The sequence below is a fragment of the Lactuca sativa genome, chromosome 7, assembly GCF_002870075.4.
Source record: "Lactuca sativa cultivar Salinas chromosome 7, Lsat_Salinas_v11, whole genome shotgun sequence".
Classification (NCBI taxonomy): Eukaryota; Viridiplantae; Streptophyta; class Magnoliopsida; order Asterales; family Asteraceae; genus Lactuca; species Lactuca sativa.
This window is the reverse complement of record NC_056629.2, coordinates 135,752,579-135,774,097: the sequence shown is the minus strand read 5'-3', so window position 1 is coordinate 135,774,097 and position 21,519 is coordinate 135,752,579. Positions and strand designations below refer to the sequence as shown.

The following is a 21,519-nucleotide window of genomic DNA, read 5'->3' as shown; positions in this document are numbered from 1 at the left end:
CAAAATTTTATTTATTTATAAATGCGGAAAAAACTTTTTCCATACAATGCAACTTTAAATGAAATCTATGCTATTATATATTTTCTAGCAATCTATCATAACTCCTATGTAGTAGCTCAAGAATCTGATCTTCGAACCATGCGATTGGAATCCATCTTTCTATAATCTTTGTTCATATGTGCTAAGCTCATCTTTCTATAATCTTTGTTCATATGTGCTAAGCTAAAATGAAGGTAAATGGTAGTTTGAGTGCAACCTAAAAGTTCACTCCTGTGATCTTTCTAAAGCCTTTAAGATGTAAGCATGGTATTTTATAAATACGAAGCATAGTTCATAGTGGGTTTTATTACGAGAGAATTGGGATGAGGAGGGAGACGATGATGGCAAATGGTGGAGAGAGAGAGAGCCCAACTCTTTTTTAAATGTTATAATTAATAAAAAAATAAACGGTCAAAAAGAACATAAACAAGGGCAATATAGTTCTCATGTCATGCAAGAGATGAATCCTACAAATTTAAACCAATAAAAGATACAGTGTTCAACTTTTAATCAAACAAGAGAGGATTTGAAATAATTTTTAAAAACAAGGACTAAACGTGCATTTTTGTATTTGCACAAGAGTTGATTGGTATAACTTGGAAAGATATTTTTTTCATACCGTTTTGGTCGGCTGAATCATCTCGATCTCAGTCATCGTATAATAAAGGTCCAAGATTCTGTTCAGTTTTTGACTAGTGAGTTGTGAAACGGAACCAATGGAGTCGCCTTTCAAGCCAGAGATTCTGAAAGGGAAGGTAGCCCTTTTGACCGGAGGAGCTTCTGGCATCGGATTCGAGATTTCCACACAGTTCGGTAAACATGGCGCTTCCATCGCCATCATGGGCCGCCGCAAAGCCATAGTTGACGCTGCCGTCTCCTCCCTCCGCTCTCTCGGTATTCCGGTATTCTTACCTACCACCTACTCCTTTTTTTTCTCTCAGCTAACGAGCACCACTCACACTAGGGTTTGGTTTCAGTATTACCTACCGATTAGGCCGTTTCTGAATTCATTCATCACTTCCATTTCCGATCATCCAGTTCCTTGTGTCCGTTTATAAATAAATAAATGTCGAATTTGAATCTATCTATTTTGTTTTATGGTATTGCTTCTGCAGGCTGCTGGTTTTGCGGGTGATGTTCGCAACCAAGAAGATGCAAAGAGAGTAGTGGAATCAACCATTGAGCACTTCGGAAGGCTCGATATTCTTGTGAATGCTGCAGCTGGCAATTTCCTGGTGTCACCAGAAGATCTATCTCCAAATGGCTTTCGCACAGGTTTTGCACTACAAATTCATGCTAATTAATCAATTGCTTAAACGATCCCTAATTCTCCATTTGCATAATATGTTGATCCAGTTATGGACATCGATTCAGTTGGCACATTCACCATGTGCCGGGAAGCACTGAAGTATCTTAAGAAAGGAGGAGCAGGAAGAAAGGAATCAGATAAGGGGGGATTGATTTTGAACATCAGTGCCACCCTACACTACACAGCATCATGGTATCAAATTCATGTATCTGCTGCTAAGGCAGCTGTAGACGCGATTACAAGAAATTTGGCTCTGGAATGGGGTACTGATTATGACATACGGGTGAATGGAATTGCACCTGGACCGATAAACGATACCCCTGGAATGAGGAAGCTTGGGCCGGAGGAGATAAACAGCATGAGAAGTAGCGATGTTATGCCACTGTTCAAACTTGGGGAGAAATGGGATATTGCTGTTGCAGCCCTCTATCTTGCTTCGGATGCTGGTTTGTAAACCAACCTTATTCTTGAATTTTTTTTTTATTATTATTATTAAGAAATCAATGTATTTTTTATGACATGAATTGAAGGTAAATATGTGAATGGGACGACACTTGTTGTTGATGGAGGACTGTGGCTGAGCCGGCCACGTCATTTACCAAAGGAGGAAGTCAAAATGCTTTCTCGGGTAGTAGAAAAGCGAGCCAGACAGGCGCCTACCGGGGTACCTTCTAGTAAACTCTAGGGAATGCCATTCTTATTGGATGTTATTTGTTAATAAGAATAAGAATTTAATTTGTGACATGGATTTAATATGTATTATTATGTTATATGATATTGATAAGGTTATGTCACTATTATGTTTATGTTTATGTTTATGTTATGAAGTGAATCAATCCTTCTCACTGAGACAGAGACACAGAGACAGTTGTTTTCTAAACACCAAGCAACATGGTGCTCTGCAAGGATGTTCTTTGCAGGTATCACCATGACACTTATAATCTTTGAAGCTTTGTACAAATAGGATAGGGTAATCCTAGTCTATGCATTGAATTAAAAATTGATAAAACGGTATGCATAAAATTAATATAGTTTTTATTGTATGAAAAGTTATGTGGATGCTAATTAGACAATGGATATTGCTGTGTTGATGTTGAAGATGATGATTGGTTTGGAATCAAACTAATGTAAGAAATTACACTAAGCAAAGCTAGGAAACTAGATGAGAAATAAACACAATCATAAAAGGAATCAAGATAATTTCATTGTAGAATACCATTAAATAGTAAAGAACATAAGACACCACACAACAAAGGCCTAAACTTGAAATCCACACTACACATTGATTGATGGCAATGCTAACATATTGGTAAATAAAATGCTAACATATAGGTGGGGATTAATGATTATCTATCTAACTATTTTACAAGGAATCTAGTTACTTAGTATTGCAATAGTATCACAGAAAACTTAACATCTGATAGATATAGAAAACTTAACTATCTACGAATGGAATGGATGAGTTTAATATTATATGTAATCAAGGTACAGTCTTAACACTATTCTATTTAAAAGCTATATACTAGTACTCCACAATACAAAGATAGTAATTTTTTTTTGTTTGTTTGAAATGAGAAGGTCCGTGAAAGCTGTGACAGGACTTCGGAGGATTATAATAAGGTAGGAAGATATCTGGGGTATGCAGAAATTAGAACCAAATATTTCATTTCATATGTTAGGTGGTTATTTTTTGCCTTATAATGTGGTTACAAAACCACGCCAATCACAGTCTATCATTAAACATATACTGCTGCTGCTACCAACGCACCAAAAAGAAAGTTCGATTCTTATTATGGGACAAGACATTCCAACAATAGAAAAAAATATCGGTCACTTTGGTGTCATTTATGTGAAATATCTTGATTCTTTAAAATTGTTGAAATGAGAGGTTATACCAGCATTTTGCTAGAATTGTTTATGTAGACCAGGAAGGTTGATATATTATCCATTTATAATGATATATAAAGATAGTAAATTGAATAACAATAAATAATCAATTCTAGGCAACAAATCAGGATTAATAATTTAAATTAAAATTCAAATAAATTTCGTTTTGATGTTTAAAATTTGTATTTAAGAATTTAAGATAATTCACAATGATCATATCTAAGCATAAAATCAATGATACTAAATCTTTATTTTATATATCAATCTAGGTTCTTTTTAAGGCATTAAAAGAAATCAATTTTAAAACACTATTTGGCTTCCATCACATACTTCTATTGTATAAATTTCCGCCTCTTATATTGGTTCGTATCATGTAAACGTTTAAAGTACTTTCTGATTTTGAAAAGATAATTCTTATATTTAGTTGTAATGAAACTATTATTTTGAAAAGATAATTCTTATATTTGGTTGTAATGAAACTATTATTTTTAGTTCCTATCACACTTTATCTTTACAAAGCTATCGAATGTAAATAACTTCTACATGTCATGTAATTTTTTTCTTAATAAATTTTCATTTTTATGTAGAAAATATACATTAAAATAACTAAAAATAAAATCTTTTTGGTTTTTTTTATAATGTAGAAACATAGAAAATAAAAATATTTTTGTATTTTTTTTTCTAATATTTTTATGCAAATGCAATGCAGAAAATAAAATGCAAAAAGGAAACGAAAAATTTAATTGAAAAACTAAAAAAAATTATTTTTTTTAATAAAAAGTGCAAAATCAAAAAATGCAAAATTTTAACTAACTCACTCCTAAGTTTAAAATGATGCATTGTCCTTAATGCTCAGAGAAGAATGAACAACTCAAAAAAACATATAAACACAAAATGTTGCAGCTATGAAAGAATGCACCTGATATGTTACAGAAAGTTCTGGTTTTGACAAATTTATTGACGAAAAATCTGATTTTCAGCAACTTAGAAGATCCTCTGGTTTCCCCAAGCTTGCTTGGAACTGCAACCACTCTTTATTAAAAGCAGAATTTATATATATATATATATATATATATATATATATATATATATATATATATATATATATATATATATATATATATATATATATATATATATATATATATATATATATAAACTACTCGTCGGGTTGCCTCCCAGAAAGCCGACCTTTTTTTTAAAGCCTTTGGCTCGATTGTGCCCAACCAGGTTTTTAGTTGGTGAATGTGGGACTCATCTTCAACTTAACTTTTTTCTTCCAAACTTCAGATCCCTTTAGATGTGGTATAATTGTGGGATCGGTGGTTTCATACAATGCTGAAAAGCCAAATTTTTATCAGATAAGTTTTCTTCAGAATTTTAAGTCTTGTTCTTTTGTTGATCTTCTTTCGAGAAATCTTCTTCTTCTTCTCTTCCCTAAGATTTCTTCTTTTTAACTTCTTGTAACACCTCAAATTTCAAGACAAATTTTGCATTTTTAATTCTCAAAATATTACTCATAAATTCAAGTCATCACATAAATTGTAAGTTATTATCGAAACAATATTAGAGTATCCCAAAATCCTCAAATCTTCATAAGCCGACGGATATGCACAATCATGCCTCCGCCTTCCCGAGATCTACAGAAGTACCTGGGACACATTTAAATCGACACGGTAAGCACAAAGCCTACTGAGTTCCCCAAAATACCACATACACAAATAATAATCCTCTCATGGCTATATCTCGATAAGGACCCTCTGGTCATGTGTCTTAGTGAAGGCCATCCGGTCCCACGTCTCGGTATAGACCCTCCGGTCACAGCTCAACATATATATAGAATAATATAACAACATAAGTCACAAAGACAGAATGCATAATAACACAGAAAGCACATAAAGACCCTCCGGTCAGTAATACAAATAAGACCCTCAGGTCAATAATATAAATAAGACCCTCCGGTTAACAACATAAATAAGACCCTACGGTCAATAACACAAATAAGACCCTCCGGCCACTCATGCATTACCACACGGGAAAGTATAGTGAGAAGACTCACCTCAACCGCTACACAAGAAATCCTAAACTGCCGTTGCTGCCATACACTGGCTCCTGAACTGGGCCAAAAAAACCCAACACCATAATAAAAAACTATACAAGGCTACACCCCAACACTACGCCCCAAGGATGGCCCCAACCAAACAGGCTCACAATGACCCAAACACAATGGGCCCACCAAGGCCCAACCAAGAGGTCCACAAAAGGCCCACTAATGGCCCATTTCCCGAATTAGGCCCAACCCCTATATGGTCCTTATCCTAAGCCCAAATCTTCTCTTAGCCCAACAATAATCTCAGATGGCCCAGAGGCCCAAACAGAAAGTCTAAACAAAACAACCCAAGGATACGAAGCCCAAAACGCAACAAGCCCACAACAAGACTATGCGGGGCGTACCTCCCCTGGTACGCACAACGTACACGCGACTCCTGATCGGGGAAACTAGACCTGTATGCGGGGCGTACTAGGACTTAGGCAGGACGTACGGATCGGGTCCAAAAACTCTATTTTCGACTTAACCACTTTAGCCCAAAGCATCTAATCCTCAGGGAAGCTTCGTTACAAGCTCCTAACTGATAAAGTTGGCGACTTTATCAGTTTGCATGTTTTAATGGGACCCAACTTCCAAAAATAACCATTATGACTCTCTTAAATCATCCTAACACATGCATGAAGAGGTCTAGAAAACCAAGTTCTCATTTTTATGAATCAAGGTAACCCAATAAACTTAAAAGGACAGGAGATTTACTCTGGAGTTCACCAAACTCACAAAGCTCCAATCTTGGGACATGAAACCCTAAAAAAGGACCCAAAACCAAAACTATCACAACCATGAGCAAGTTTCGAACTTGATACCTCTGGAAGATGCACCAACAAGAGTAGAACTCAGATCCAAAAGCTAGAAGCACAAGCTATCCTCTTTCAAGGCTCCTTCTTCACCAAGAGCTTCACCAAGAACACTCAAATGAGCCTCCACACTCACACAAGCTAGGGGAAATGAGATTAGGGTTTGAGAGGGCTTGGAGACTGGAAATGCTGGCTGAAAATAAGGCCATCATGTTCCTTAAATAGGGTCACCTAAAAATATTAAGCTTTCTTTCTGGACCTAGTACGCCCAGCATACCCTCTGGTACCCCCAACGTGCTAGGTGGCCTCCGCAATCATGCAAAGCGCATGAGTACGCTAGTCGTACACAAGTGTACGCCCCACGTACCCAATTGCCACCCATTTCTTAATAAGGACTAAGCTTGCCAAAACTTCAAACTATCATATCTTCCTCGTTATAAGTCTGTTTCCAACAAACCTTATATCCACGGAAAGGTGGAGAGACGCCCTACACTTCTAGAAATTCATCACAACCTTAAAGTTCCACGAACAAAAGCCTAAAATTCATAAAAGACCGAGCCAATGCCTTTACCGGTACTCTTGGGCTCTAAAGCACAGCCTAGACCCTTTTATCGCACAACCTACCTTATCCATATTCAAAAAGGGCCTAAACCTTTCTCCTTCAAAGCCTCAAAACCTTCTGATGCCCGGGTTACGGCCCACTAGCCTTAAACCACAAACGATCCGAAACAGGATGTTACAATTCTCCCCTACTTAAATTTGATTTCGCCCTCAATATCTCTCCTTAATATTACTCAGATCAAATCAAACAACCAGAGAGGTGCATCTAAAAAATCAAAACATAAAACGATCTCCCCAAGACAACCAAAACCAATCAGAACCCTGCAACCTGAAGATGAACGAACCCTGCACTGTTGCAGAACCAACTCTACTTCTCCAAAACCTGGAATCTATAGTGGTCTGTCTCCCCGACACACCGCCCATACAGAATATCACCATGCCGATCGCTCATCGAATAACAGACCTGATAAAACACTTCCAACCCTGATTATCTTGTTGCGACTGATGGAAACAAGTCGTTGACCATAATCAGCTGTTGAACACATATGCCTGACATACTAGTCGATCCTGGCCGAAACCCAAAAGAAACAAAGGGGTTTCCTTGCACCGAAGACCAACCACCGATACTGATATCAAACCCATCTGAAGAATAGACCTCAATACTCTGCCCCCAGACATTAAAAGACTACCCTACCATTCCGCATGGAAGCTCAAACTCTTCTCAATGTATGACCTCCCGTCAGACAGAACCATTCCTTTACCAAACATAGGACGATTCAGCTCCGACCCCGAACTGAATGACCATGCCCGACCGACACTATCCAAAGATATCCGAAAACTTAAGCCCCAATTACCTTCTAATTCTTAACACCAAATCCAAAAACCAGATCGACTCCCGACCCACAAGTTGAACCGCCAAAGGCTACCCTAGCACATCCGGCAAAACGACTCCACATTCGTTCAATCCAACAATGCTAGCTCGACCAATTACATTGCACACACAATCACTAAGTTCGACTTACCCTAAGAGGATATTGCAACCAATCTACTGTCACATATCACCTCTGACCTCTGTCGTCTACCACTTACTAATTCCATGCGTGTCGTGGTCCCCCCAAGCCAAACGAACCGATCCATCCAGGTTTAAAACATCAGATGGAAACCATAACCACTCATAATTAAATCCATCTGAAAGTCCTAAATCCCAACCTTCTTATCCTTTACACAGGTAGAGCCAAACTAAACCACAAGATTCTGGCCCGAAAACAAAAATTGAAACCACTCGTATCCAATCTGATACACAACTCATGACCTGAGATCCGCAAATCTATGCGTGTATTACACTCCAATCCTTCTGATTTACGACAAACATCCTTAAATCGAGATATAACGGTTCCCGACCATCACTGAGACCCTAGTCTCTCCCTTGTTCCAGCCACCAGGTTCCCAAAGACTCAAATGGAAAGGCTACCCAAGCCTAAGAACCCCTATGCGTCATACACTGGCTAGTGAATGCTACGGCTCCCCACAGTCTTACAACACTCTCTCACTGACTAGTGAATGCTACAGCTCCCCGCAGTCTTATGACACTCCCTCACTCGCTATGGGCTCACCTCATGGTCTTTCCTGACAGTCCTAAGTGATTACTCCCACCTGGATCTATCCAATCTCTTACAACCTCACATCCATTAGTTTACCGAACAATCCTACAATCTCATTATCAAACCATTACCATATTGAGTTCACTAAACTCATGCTCTGCGATCCAACATAAATAGGTGCGCACACCTACCCAGATTAAGCATTACTACACTTGAAGAAAATTTTCGCAAACAAATCACTTTCCCTCAATACAATTTACACCCTTGGACAATCCCTGTACGCCAACAAATAACTGATGGGTCCACAACAAGAATATATAATAGTCGCTCGATGCTCCACTTGTCGTATAACAAACCTGAGTCTTATTATAATCCAACAACTTAAGGCATGGTACTCGGAAACCACGATACATCATCACAAAATATCATGATAGCTTGTCACGCCCACTAATCTTCATCTTACACAACTTGAAGCCTTTGAAGTAATCCAACTCATTAATGAAGTGTGGAAAAATCATCAATGGCAGAGAATGGGTTGACGACAATCCAAAACCTCAACATTTACTAATCAAAACCCATGTGAAACTACACATACTAACTCTAAAGTTGATTGACAGTTCAATTGCTGCCCCTCTAGGAGTATAGATAGCAATTTATACGTCGAACTAGCAAATCTCTCAATAATCAAAACCTGACCTCAACGACCCAACCGCCTTAAAACTCGAACATTGGTGGACCCTAAAGAAACACTGACCACCATAAGACCCCTGACCAATGACTACCTGCTTTGAACACACCCATTCAATCCCGAGCACATACAACGCATCATTTCGCTCTGCACCTTGCTTTGACTACCTCTAGACCCAAGTCTCATATACTCGGACCATAGATCCCAATAACCCAATCTTCTAAATCTCAACTTAACAGACTGATGATCCTCCCGACAGGATACCCAGTTCTCCCCCACTTAGGGTTCGAACCATCGCCAATTAGCATACCAAACAGACCACACTACAAACTGGCTCACCAGATATACCATACCCGACTCTTGGAACGTACCACACAACACTCGATGATCTTCCAGATAAATACCAATCAACTCCAAGTATTCTGAATGTCAGATGGAGACATCGAAAACTCCCCAATATGATTGTCACCAATCACTAAGAATCATATACAGCTGTACAACCAGATATTTCGACTGTCCTGAAATAGTACCGACTCTTTATCTGGAAAATCATAGACTATCACCCCATTCATTCTCTGAATCTTCAACCAACACTTTTTCGCAAGAATCATCATAAAAATAGGTGACCACACCCTCACGGTCAATTTGCAGCATAGACAACGAGGGTCGTCGTTCCAATATACTCTTCCTGATTACCTAAAACAGTTGCTTGAATACGACTTACCAAACTCAATTAAGGCATATCCTTGTCCTCGTCAGTCACAGTCCCCACTGATGACTCTCTTATGGCATAATACCGCAAGGCAATCATACCATAAAATCCCTTTGATGCCAGAACCGTAACTATCTGGTACCTCACTGGGTCTTCCTCTAATCTCTGAGATCAGAAGCTCACTCACCCTTCCTTCCAAAATGGAAAATGGGAAGAATATAATCCTCATCATAGAAATTTCCATCACAATCCATCGGCCGATCACTCAACTCAGACTGCAATCCTCAACGGCACATCATCTCCACTTCCTTTTTGAGTCTTGCGACTGCAACTGGCACCTCAACAGTCAAATCCCTTGAGACCTAAACTCAATTTTTTCCTTGCAAGGTATAATCCATTTAAGCTCAGCCAAAATGACCCTCTGGACCCACAATTTACCATACCCACACTCAGTCTGAACAACCCCAGCCGGATAACTGATAAAGACGGAAGCACACTCTACCACAAATCATGGTGCCAAAACCATGTTATCTCCCCTCAACCTGCTGCTTAGAACCTCTGGAATTCTCCTACTTTCGAGTATGGGTCCTCTGTTGTAACACCTAGAATCAGGAAGACCAAGAAAGGAAACAAAAGCCCTAAGTCAAAGGAGTCAACTCATCGAGTCCAAGAAGGAACTCGACGAGTCAGAGCGTGACCCGTGTCGCGGATTAAGTGACCGACTCGGCGAGTCTGGTCTGGGTTGGGAAACCCTAACTTCCGGACTTCGTATCCTATTTAAGCGTCATTTCAGGCCTCCACCCCAGCCTCCATCACTCCCTTTACCTACTCTTGAAACCCTAAGCCTCCATTGTAGTGCTCTCAAGCTTTCTTTGCCATTTTTGGGTGATTTGAAGCTAGAATGAAGAAAGGAACCTTTGGTGATTCAAGAATTAGCAGTAGATTCTGAGTTGGTGTGATATTTCAGATCATTTGAAGGTATAAAGCTCATACCTTGGCTGTTATTCATTTAGATCCCCTTTCCTAGTTAGATTTTATCATTTTGGGGCCATTTCCAATGTCAATTCGTGTATTGTTCCTTGGTGAGCAAAGAGAACTTCATATATAGGTTTGTCTTGGCCTAGAAACCCATAAAGTATCAGTCTTTGGTGTATGGGTGAAGCATGTTTGTCTCAAACCCTAGCCCTAGAGTGTTTCAAGCCTATAACTCCTTGGTTTCACATAAAGTTTGCAACTTTACGTGAAGGGTGGGCCTTTGAAGTGTGGATCTACAGTTTGGAGCCCCTACATGGCTCGAAAAGTCACTATATGGGTTAAGAACTAAAGTGACTCGGCGAGTCACATGGGTGGACTCGGCGAGTTGTATAAAGATGGGCAGGAACTCGACAAGTTGGAAGAACAACTCGGCGAGCCTGTTGAAAATTGCCTTGGACTCGATGAGTCTGTTCTTGGACTCGGCGAGTTTGGTCGCAGAAACCCCAATCTTCTCTGGTTAAGATGCAGATTAGTGAGTTGAGTGGTGACCCAGTGGGTTTGGTCAGGATGGGACTCGGAGATCGTTGAACTCGACGAGTCTTGGGGTGACCCGACAAGTTGAGTGGTATATTGAAGGATTATGAGTTTAGGAACTCGGCGAGTTTTCAGGTTGACTCGGTGAGTAGAGTCAACTGGAAAGTTGACTTTGACCAGGACTTTGACTTTGACCAGAGTTGACTTAGTTTGACTTCTAGAGTTCAGCTTAGGCTAAGTGTTGTTATTGGTATTGGTAGCTCAGGGAGCTAGAGGAACAGCATTCCGGAGAGTCGTCGGATAGCAACCAGAGGGTTATCGGCCGAGTTCAGCAGTTCAGGTGAGTTTCCTTCCAGTAGGAACTAGTCTATGGCCACAATGCCGGCCCGTTTAGTTAGCAGTAGTTCCAGACCTCGGTCTAATGCAGTAGTTAGAGTGCTTGATGTCTTTTTGATTCTAGCATGTTTTGTGTTATGTGTTCCGGACTCCGGTCCGATGCAGTGTGCAGTATATGTGTTCATGCTAGTTGATATGTTTATGCTATGTTATGTCTAGTTAGCTCCGGACTTCAGTCCGATGCAGGGGCAAGGCCCCAGTTAGTCCGGACTTCGGTCTGATGCAGGGGGCAAGGTCCCAGTTAGTCCAGACTTCGGTCCGATGCAGTTTCCGGACTTTGGTCCGATACAGGGGGCAAGGCCCCAGTTAGTCCAGATTTTGGTCCGATGCAGTGGGCAAGGCCCAGTATGTGCTTTATATGTTATTGTATGGTATGTGGTAGTTTGGGGGAGCTCACTAAGCTTTGTGCTTACAGTTTCAGTTTTGGTTTCACGTACTTCCGCAAGTAAGGGGAAGAGCTCGGATTGATGGCATGGCACACACCACAGTTGTAGTTTATTCCTAGGAGTTTTATTTAGATATTTCGATATGATATTAACTACAATTTTGAATTGATACATTTACTATGGCATTTGAGACCTACGATTCATGGTTTATTATCAAATAGTTGACGATGCGATTTTTAGTAATATTAAAACAAACATTTTTGGGTCGTTACAAGTTGGTATCAGAGCCTTGGTTTGAGGGATTTAGGCACGCTTTCGAGTGTGTCTGAACTCAAACTGAGGAAATGGTAAAAGATTTTCAAGAGAGAAACGTTTTCGAAAAGAATTTTTGAAAAAAAGAACTTAGTAAGAAAAAGAGTTTTCTTAAAAAAAAAAGAAAAGGGTGTGGTGCATGCGATCAGCCGAGCTCAAGTAAGTACTCCCAAATTACCCATACAAGTTTATATTATGATTATATTTTTAAGTTTCAGTAGAACAACATGCTAGAATAGGACTAAGGATATAGGAGGATGCCTTATGTGCCTGCTATATATGTGTTTCAGTTTTATGAGAATTGCATGCTAGTATTGAGTAGACAGTAGTAGGATAGCCTGTTTAGGTTATGCCTGATATTATGAGCTTAACATTGTATGCTAGTACAGTTTCTTGTTATGAGGATAGAATTGCTTGAATAGTTTCCTGTGTCTGAATGCTACTTGCTTTGTGCTTTATGGTACTCCGAGTGATGTGAGTTAGCCATTAGGTGAATACGTCACATCACATGTGATCAGGGTTGAATAATCTCAGAGTGCTGGATTTGGCCCTACTACGCAGCTCTTGTTTGAGTCCAACCGTTGTAGGGACGAGTCTTTTACTCGAAGGATTATCTGAGCCTCATCACATGTGATGGTATTTAGGTGATGAATAATTGGCATTACAAGGAGGCCTTCAGCAGCTGAGGACTGGTTTGGATAGAGTCAGAGATTTCCCTGGGGCAAGCCTAGGATGAGAGTAGCAGGGGTCCGTAGCAGTAGAAGGGACTTGGTTGAGTTAAGGTAACTCTTGAGGAAAGTACGGATAGATGTGGAAGGTAGTATGGGCCCGTACTACCGAAAGCAGAGGATCCGTACTCGATTCAAGAGGGGTCAAGACGAAACCAGGGAGTGGTGTAGTATGTGTGAGATACCTTAGTAACAATGAGTATTCTGATAGTTAGTGTGATATGTTTTCAGCATGGTGACGTTGCGCGAGATATCAGTTGGCAGTTCAGGTGCCGGGGAGGTTTCTGGCTCAGGCTCTAGAGCCGGACAGTTTGATGATCAGATGAGAGATGTCATTTCTACAGAGATTATGCGCAACATCATTGATCAGACTCCTGTGATATTTGGTTTAGTTAGGGAGGCCATCATGGAGCTTTTGGATAGTCGTCTTGAGGCCTTTAAGGACGGGATAGTTTCAGGGCAGATTGGCGCTCGTCTAGAGCCCGATTCTTAAGGATCCCAGGGATCCATCAGGGAGAGTGACCCTATTTTTAGCTATTGCCATCAGGGGTCGGGAGTGAGTGGGGCACCCTGTCCCCAGGGAAGTCCCCTGTATGATTTGGTCGTTGCGGAAGTTTCACGAGTCGATCATAAGGAACTACCCGACATCGTCAAGAGGGTCACTGATAGGTTGACCGAGAAGCTTCAGGATCAGACAGCGGTTGTTCAGAAGATTGATGGGGACGATGGGGTAGCATAGGAGCGAGAGATTTACCAGGATTCAGAAAGGAAGAGGAAACCAGATCAGGTTCAGTGGCCCACAGGTTCGGGCAAAAGAACCAAAGGGCCAAGTTCGAGATCGAGAGACTTCCAGGGCCGCAGCTGATACGGTAAGTGTGGCAGGATGCACGGGGGTGCGTGTAGGAGTAGTAGAGGTGGCGATCCTGGCTGTTTCAAGTGCGGCCAGACTGGTCATTTTAGCAGAGATTATACTACTACCATCGCTCAGGGGCTTGATCCGATATGTTTCCGGTGTAGTTAGAGGGGCCACAAGAAGGCCCGCTGTCCGAGTTTGTATACAACAAGGCAGGTGCCAGCTCCTTCCCTTGGGACTTCAAGAACCACTAGCAGACATCAGGGTGGGTCAAGGGCGCCCACGGCTCAGAGCAGAGTATTTCGGTTGATTTCAACAAGGATTCGAGCAGCACTGGATGCTGGGGGTACGTATATTTTACCTTCCTGTCAAGTATGATTTATGATGTTGTTGTTATGTTACTGCATCGATGTAGTAAGTACTTATATTGGAATATTATATTACCTAATTGGGATTGAGTCATATGCCATATGCATACCTTGTGTAACGCCCGTAGATCCGGGCTAGTGTCAAAAATGACTTTTTGGCAAAAGATTATTTATAATAAATAGTCTTAACCAAGTTGTAGAATATTTCTCAAGGTTTCCGTACATATAAAGAACGCCGAAATCCGAGTTATAACGAAGAAGTTATGGCCCGTCGAAGTTTTACGGCAAAACCGACACGACAACGGGAAGCGTAAATATTAAATTTATGATGGAGCGACTTTTAGCCGTATAAATCTAAACTAAAGTTGTAGTATATGTTAAACCGAGAACATACAAAAAAAGAACGCCTAAATCTGACTTCGTATGAGGAAGTTATGATTTTTCTAAGATTTGGCTTAGCAGTGCACGACCCGAAACTCGAATTTTAGTTTGAGCGGTTTTTGGCTTACGCGACCTAAATGAGAGTTGAAGATCTCATTAATAAGAACTCAACGGTAAAAAGATAGACGAAAACGGAGTTCGTATAAAGGAGTTACGAATTCTTCGCGGTCATTTAACAGTCTAAACGCCTCCTACTGTTAAATTTGAGAGCGGTTGAGAATTAGCAGACGGAGTCTAAATGAAAGCTATAGATCTTGATTTTACCTACACGTTGAAAAAAAGAACATCGAAAACGGATCTCGTATGCAATATTTTTGTTTTTCTAAGTTTGAAGGCTGATACGCGATAAAGGGTGACGTAACACCACCAGAATTGGACACGTGGCACCACCAGAAGGCTGCCACATGCCCTAACTCGGCGAGTAGGTCCTCATACTCGGCGATTCCATTAGTTAGCACCCCTATAAATAGAGGTGTCGGGTTCCCTCACTTCCTCACACCTTCAAACCCTTCTTTCTCTCTCTAAGCTCCCTAACCCCCCCCCCCCCCCCCCCCTAAAAGCCTAGGTAAACCCCCTAGGACCCAAAGGAAGCCCCGAGGCTCCTGGAGTCCCGAGAAAAGAGCCTTTCGGCTCGGGAACGCTACTCCAGCGAAGCCCGGTTTTTGTGAAAAACCCGATGTAAGTGAGCTACGCCTACGTTATTTTTAATATAACTTCTAATTAATTATAGTAACATTATTAGGACCTTAAAATAATTGTTTGGGCTATTATTATGAGTTATATTGAGTGTTATTTAACGCTTATATAATAGTAATAATAGCTAGACTATTAATTAGTCGCGGTTAACGTTAGACTAAACTCTAGTGGTAATGATACTAGGTTTCGTCAAGAGCTAATTATTTTAAGAGTAACGAAGTGCTGTCCAAGTGCCGACTCACCACCTTACCAGGTGAGTGCATAGTCCCTTTCATGAACATGATTTTAATACAAGTATTGATTGAAGTATTAATTATATGTTTATGTGCGAGTTAATTGATGTTGCCTGAAATACGTGTTAAAGAACATACCTGATTATATATGATAATTTAGGATAAAGAGTAGACCTAAATTAATTATGAGGAATATTGGGTAGTATTTTCTTACGAGTACAAGTGAGTTATACTCAGAGAATAGAACTTTAGTATATGTCATTTATCCGAGAGCATGGATTAGACATAGTCATTGTCCCTAGTCCGAGAGTATGGATTAGACATAGTCAACTATCATTAATCCGGGGGCATGGATTAAGACGTAGTCAGTTGTCCTTAGTCTGGGAGTATGGATTAATACATAGTCATTCGTCCCTAGTTCGAGAGTATGGATTAGGCATAATCATTCGTCATTAATCCGAGAGTATGGATTAGTCATTCATCCCTAGTCCAAGAGTATGGATTAGGCATAATCATTCGTCATTAATCTGAGAGTATGGATTAGTCATTCGTCCCTAGTCCGAGAGTATGGATTAGGCATAACCATTCTTCATTAATCTGAGAGTATGGATTAGGTAAAACGGTTAATCTTAGGTTTGAGAGTATGGATAGTCTCGTTGTGAGGATCGACGGGGTGGGATAAGAGTTGCTTACACATATATGGTGAAATTGTATGTTTTGTGAGTTCTAAATTATATATATGATATAACATTGTGGGATTGAAATCCCTATGTACTCACCAGGTTTCCCAACCTTACCCACTCAGATTATTTATATCACAGGTGTCGATATGAAGTGACATTACACTAAGAGATTAAGGAGATATAGATCACTAGTGTAAATGAATGTAAGTTCTGTTTATGCTTATGTTTATGTATTGCCGATGACATCCCAAACGTTTTAAAATGAATAAAATACGTTTCTTCGAAAATGTTTTGATAACGTATTTATGGTGTTTTCTGGGAACAAATTCCGCAACATTTTTATGAAAAGAAGCACTCTGATTTTTAACAAAGCATAAACAAAATCGGTCTTTTTTGGCCGTGGAAAATGGGGATGTCACACCTTGGAATCTAGAATGATAGTTGAGGACGTTCCCCGTAAGCAGGTCACTTTGGAAGCAGTAATTGTAGCAAAGTGTGAGTAGACTTGGTGGTGCCCACTATTTTCGGGAAGGTGTTAGTCGTGTATAGATCAGTTATATTTTAAGCAGTGGTAAGTTTGAGTTCCCAGTGGAGTAACCAGAGGACAATAGGGTCGTAGTTCGAAGATGTCCCCCCCTAAGCGCAGGTCATCAGGATGCAGTCACTGAAGCAGGAACAACTGGGGATTTAAGGGTGCTCGATTCATCGACAAGATTGGTAGGTTTGATGAAGGGTTAGTTGAAGCGCCAGCAGAGATAAACATGGGTTGTCAGCAGATCGACCCCTTTAGATGGTAGGAAGGATGGGGAATCCTTTTCAAGTTGTAAGTTGTGAGAATTAGCCGGAAAAAATTGGGGGAGAACCCTTCATGGATTCATGGTCAGTAGTATGCTAAACTTCAAAAGGGTTGGTAATCTTGTGTGGGAAGGAAAAGCAGCCCGAAGGGTCTAGTGGGTTTAGGAGTTCAGGAGTTAGGAGTTTGGAAAACTTCCTAATGTCGGTTTCATGTATTAGGGGTTAGTAGACGATTGGTTTGGAAAATCAAGCTGAAGAATTTCTCGTCAGAAAGCAAGTGTAGCAAGGATGTAAGACTACAAGATAGTTGTAGCATTTGGTGACTGAGGGCTAGTTTTAGAAATTAGGTTGGGGGAAATCGCTAGCAGGACTCGGGTGAGTTAGGGTGCCCTCAGAATAATAGTTAGTGATAGAGTATTGTAAGTCTACGGATGTAGTCGTAGCATTCACTAGCAGCCATATAGTATTAGAGTGTTGTAAGTCTTCGGGTGTAGCCGTAACATCCACCAGGTTGGTAGATAGCATGAGCACATTGTTAGGACGTGGAAGGAACATTAGCTCCCAGATCGGGCGTAGCAGTAAGGATGTCAAAATCTACGAATTGGATTTCGGGATTATCTGGATGGATTAGACCTAGTTGAGCCAGAGATAAGACTATAGGCATGTCACTGCAGTTCTGAGATCGGGGAAGAAATGGATTGCTTCAGGCTCCTTGTTATATAAGGCCACAATTGGTCAGGTAGCAATCACGTTTAGCGACGATTTGGTAACATCAGGTTTTGACGCTCGGACCTGACCGGTTGGATCAGGAGGATGTTAGAGCCTCAGTAACATGATAACTGGTGGTGACTAGTTCCAGAGAAGGATTTTGTTTAGAAATCGTGTGAGACGACAAAAATGGGGAGTCCTTTGGCTCCGCAGCTGGGTTGGAACCCGATATTTCAGATGACTGTCGAGGGAATTGAGACCAGGAGGGTCTCGAGAGATATAGGAAAGCAACCATGTAGTAGCATGCTGTTTCAGGCAGTTCAGTGTTTCAGGCAGTTCAGTGTCCAGGCAGTTTAGTGTTTTAGACAGTTCAGTGTTTCAGGCAGTCAGTGTTTCAGGCAATTCAGTGTTTTAGGCAGTTCAGTGTCCAGGCAGTTCAGCGTTTCAAGCAGTTAATATTCCAGGCAGTTCAGTGTTTCGAGAAGTCAGTGATAAGGCAGTTCAATGTTTTCAGAAAGTCTTGGGTCTCCAGCGGTGATGGTATTTTGGACTTTTATGGATAGCATGTGGAGTGGCAAGCCACTCATAGCACGATTATCTGATTTATGGCCAAGTATAAGTGAGTCACGGGGATAAGTGGATCTGTGGACTCTATTGTTCTAGTCAGAACTTGGGGTAGTTAGCATGGAAGGAACGGATTCAAGAAGAGGGCAGAATGAGTTCCAACCGTGCGAGTTGCTCGGGTTATCGTCATATATGGATAAAGGGAGGATAGTTTGGCACTAGGAGAGGACCCAATGAATTTTGTAGTATGTAACTTTCGCAAGTCTCGAAAGTGTGTTCCTGCCAGGAAGGGGATAGTATCATCGGGTGATACTTGGTTGTAATGTGTTGACATTGAGGCTGGTGGTCGGCCGGAGGTATATTCATCAGACGAGGGTGATGCGAACGGATTGCAGGATAGTTGGCCGTAGTAGACATCAAGGACGAAGTCTAGTTTAAGTGGGGAAGAGTTGTAACACCTAGAATCAGGAAGACCAGGAAAGGAAAGAAAAGCCCTAAGTCAAAGGAGTCAACTCGTTGAGTCCAAGAAGGAACTAGACGAGTCGGAGCGTGACCAGTGTCGCAAATTAAGTGACCGACTCGGCGAGTCTGGTCTGGGTTGGGAAACCCTAACTTCTGAACTTGGTACCCTATTTAAGCGTCATTTCAAGCCTCCACCCCAGCCTCCATCACTCCCTTTACCTACTCTTGAAACCCTAAGACTCCATTATAGTGCTCTCAAGCTTTCTTTGCCATTTTTGGGTGCTTTGAAGCTAGAATGAAGAAAGGAACCTTTGGTGATTCAAGAATTGGCAGTAGATTCTGAGTTGGTGTGATATTTCAGACCATTTGAAGGTATGAAGCTCATACCTTGGCTGTTATTCATTTAGATCCCCTTACCTAGTTAGATTTTATCATTTTGGGGCCATTTCCAAGGTCAATTCGTTTATTGTGCCTTGGTGAGAAAAGAGAACTTCATATCTAGGTTTGTCTTGGCCTAGAAACCCATAAAGTATCAGTCTTTGGTGTATTGGTGAAGCATGTTTGTCTCAAACCCTAGCCCTAGAGTGTTTCAAGCCTATAACTCCTTGGTTTCACGTAAATTTTGCAACTTTACGTGAAGGGTGGGCCTTAGAAGTGTGGATCTACAGTTTGGAGCCCATGCATGGCTCGAAAAGTCAATGTATGGGTTAAGAACTAAAGCGACTCGGCGAGTCACATGGGTGGACTCGACGAGTTGTATGAAGATGGGCAGGAACTCGACGAGTTGGAAGAACAACTCGGCGAGTCTGTTGAAGATTGCCTTGGACTCGACGAGTCTGGTCGTAGAAACCCCAATCTTCTCTGGTTAAGACGCAAATCAGTGAATTGAGTGGCGACCCGATGGGTTTGGTCAGGATGGGACTCGGAGATCGTTGAACTCGACGAGTCTTGGGGTGACTCGGCAAGTTGAGTGGTATTTTGAAGGATTATGAGTTTAGGAACTCGACGAATAGAGTCAACTGAAAGGTTGACTTTGACCATGACTTTGACTTTGACCAAAGTTGACTTAGTTTGACTTCTAGAGTTCAGCTTAGGCTAAGTGTTGTTATTGGTATTGGTAGCTCAGGGAGCTAGAGGAGCAGCATTTTGGAGAGTCGTCGGATAGCAACCAGAGGGTTATCGGCCGAGTTCAGTAGTTCATGTGAGTTTCCTTCCAGTAGGAACTGGTCTACGGCCACAATGTTGGTCCGTTTAATTAGCAGTAGTTCCAGATCTCGGTCTGATGTAGTAGTTAGAGTGCTTGATGTCTTTGTGATTCAAGCATGTTTTGTGTTATGTGTTCCGGACTCCGGTCTGATGCAGTATGCAGTATATGAGTTCATGCTAGTTGATATGTTTATGCAATGTTATGTCTAGTCAGCTCCGGACTTCGGTCCGATGCAGGGGGCAAGGACCCAGTTAGTCCGGACTTCGGTCCGATGCTGGGGGCAAGGCCCCAGTTAGTCCGGATTTCGGTCCGATGTAGTGGGCATGGCCCAATATGTGCTTTATATGTTATTGTATGGTATGTGGTAGTTTGGGGGAGCTCACTAAGCTTTGTGCTTACAGTTTTAGTTTTGGTTTCACGTACTTCCGCAAGCAAAGGGAAGAGCTCGGACTGATGGCATGGCACACACCACAGTTGCAGTTTATTCTTGGGAGTTTTATTTAGATATTTCGATATGATATTAACTACAGTTTTGAATTGATACATTTACTATGGCATTTGAGACCTATGATTCATGGTTCATTATCAAATAGTTGACGTTGCGATTTTTAGTAATATTAAAACAAAAATTTTTGGGTCGTATTTTTGGGTCGTTACATCTGCTTTCAGTAGTACGAGCCCAATACTACCTTCCACATATACCCATACTTTCCTCAAGGATTGTCCCAGAATTCCTAAGTAGCTACCCAAATTTCCCTATCGACCAATCCCATTCTACATGCTAGCTCCCTAGCGAATACTCACCACTAAACGGTGCACTTATTGGACTGAAATTACTCGCTAGGCTTTCCAAGTTCCCACACTTCCCTTCCATCAGCTGCTGAAGAACTCCTCACAATGTCAATTAGTTATTTCATGAATACAATCACATGCAACAAATCCCAAATAATCCTTCGAGTAACAAACTCATCCCTACAACGGGTGGAATCAAATGAGAGTTGAGCAGTAGGGTCAAATCCGTCACTCTGAGATTATCCTACCTTTTCACATGTGACTTGACATATTCACTTAATAGCTAACTCACATCACTCATGAGTTCCACAAAGCACAAAGCAAGCAGCATTCGGGTATCGGGCAACCTCTACCAGCACATAAAACCACTCTAGCATACAACCCCAATTGCTCTATCCACAACACAAAAGGCATCACCGAACTCAATCAATCCTACATCACAACTCCTCAAAGATCTCTAATCATACATATGCAAAACTACCGGCTCACATAACATGCATAGAGGCATCTCTCCTAAGCAGGCACATTAGCATGCAATATTGAGCACATTCCTAGTCCGAAACTAGCTTATAGTTCTATCAACTCATAATAACAACACATAATCAAGTAAGGATATTTTGGGAAATCACCACTCGGGATCTAGCTGACTATACATACCACTTCGGATCTAGTTTCAAAACCCTTT

The 21,519-nt window shown here is 41.1% G+C and overlaps 1 protein-coding gene across 1 annotated transcript; it reads left to right on the top strand.

The window, feature by feature from the left end:
- The first annotated feature begins 667 nt into the window (after positions 1-667).
- On the top strand, positions 668-2,160 carry LOC111911099 (peroxisomal 2,4-dienoyl-CoA reductase [(3E)-enoyl-CoA-producing]). The gene is made up of 4 exons (XM_023906885.3): positions 668-941; positions 1,155-1,314; positions 1,396-1,794; positions 1,879-2,160. Exons 1-4 carry the CDS (start codon positions 756-758, stop codon positions 2,031-2,033), a joined length of 900 nt encoding a protein of 299 aa, XP_023762653.1. The 5' UTR covers positions 668-755; the 3' UTR covers positions 2,034-2,160.
- Positions 2,161-21,519: the final 19,359 nt, after the last annotated feature.

Excerpts from the sequence above, each read along its gene's own strand:
- LOC111911099 (XM_023906885.3), top strand. The coding sequence starts at position 756 with ATGGAGTCGCCTTTCAAGCCAGAGATTCTGAAAGGGAAGGTAGCCCTT. Across the intron at positions 942-1,154 it reads TCCGCTCTCTCGGTATTCCG|GCTGCTGGTTTTGCGGGTGA; the intron begins GTATTCTTACCT and ends TTGCTTCTGCAG. Across the intron at positions 1,795-1,878 it reads CTATCTTGCTTCGGATGCTG|GTAAATATGTGAATGGGACG; the intron begins GTTTGTAAACCA and ends CATGAATTGAAG.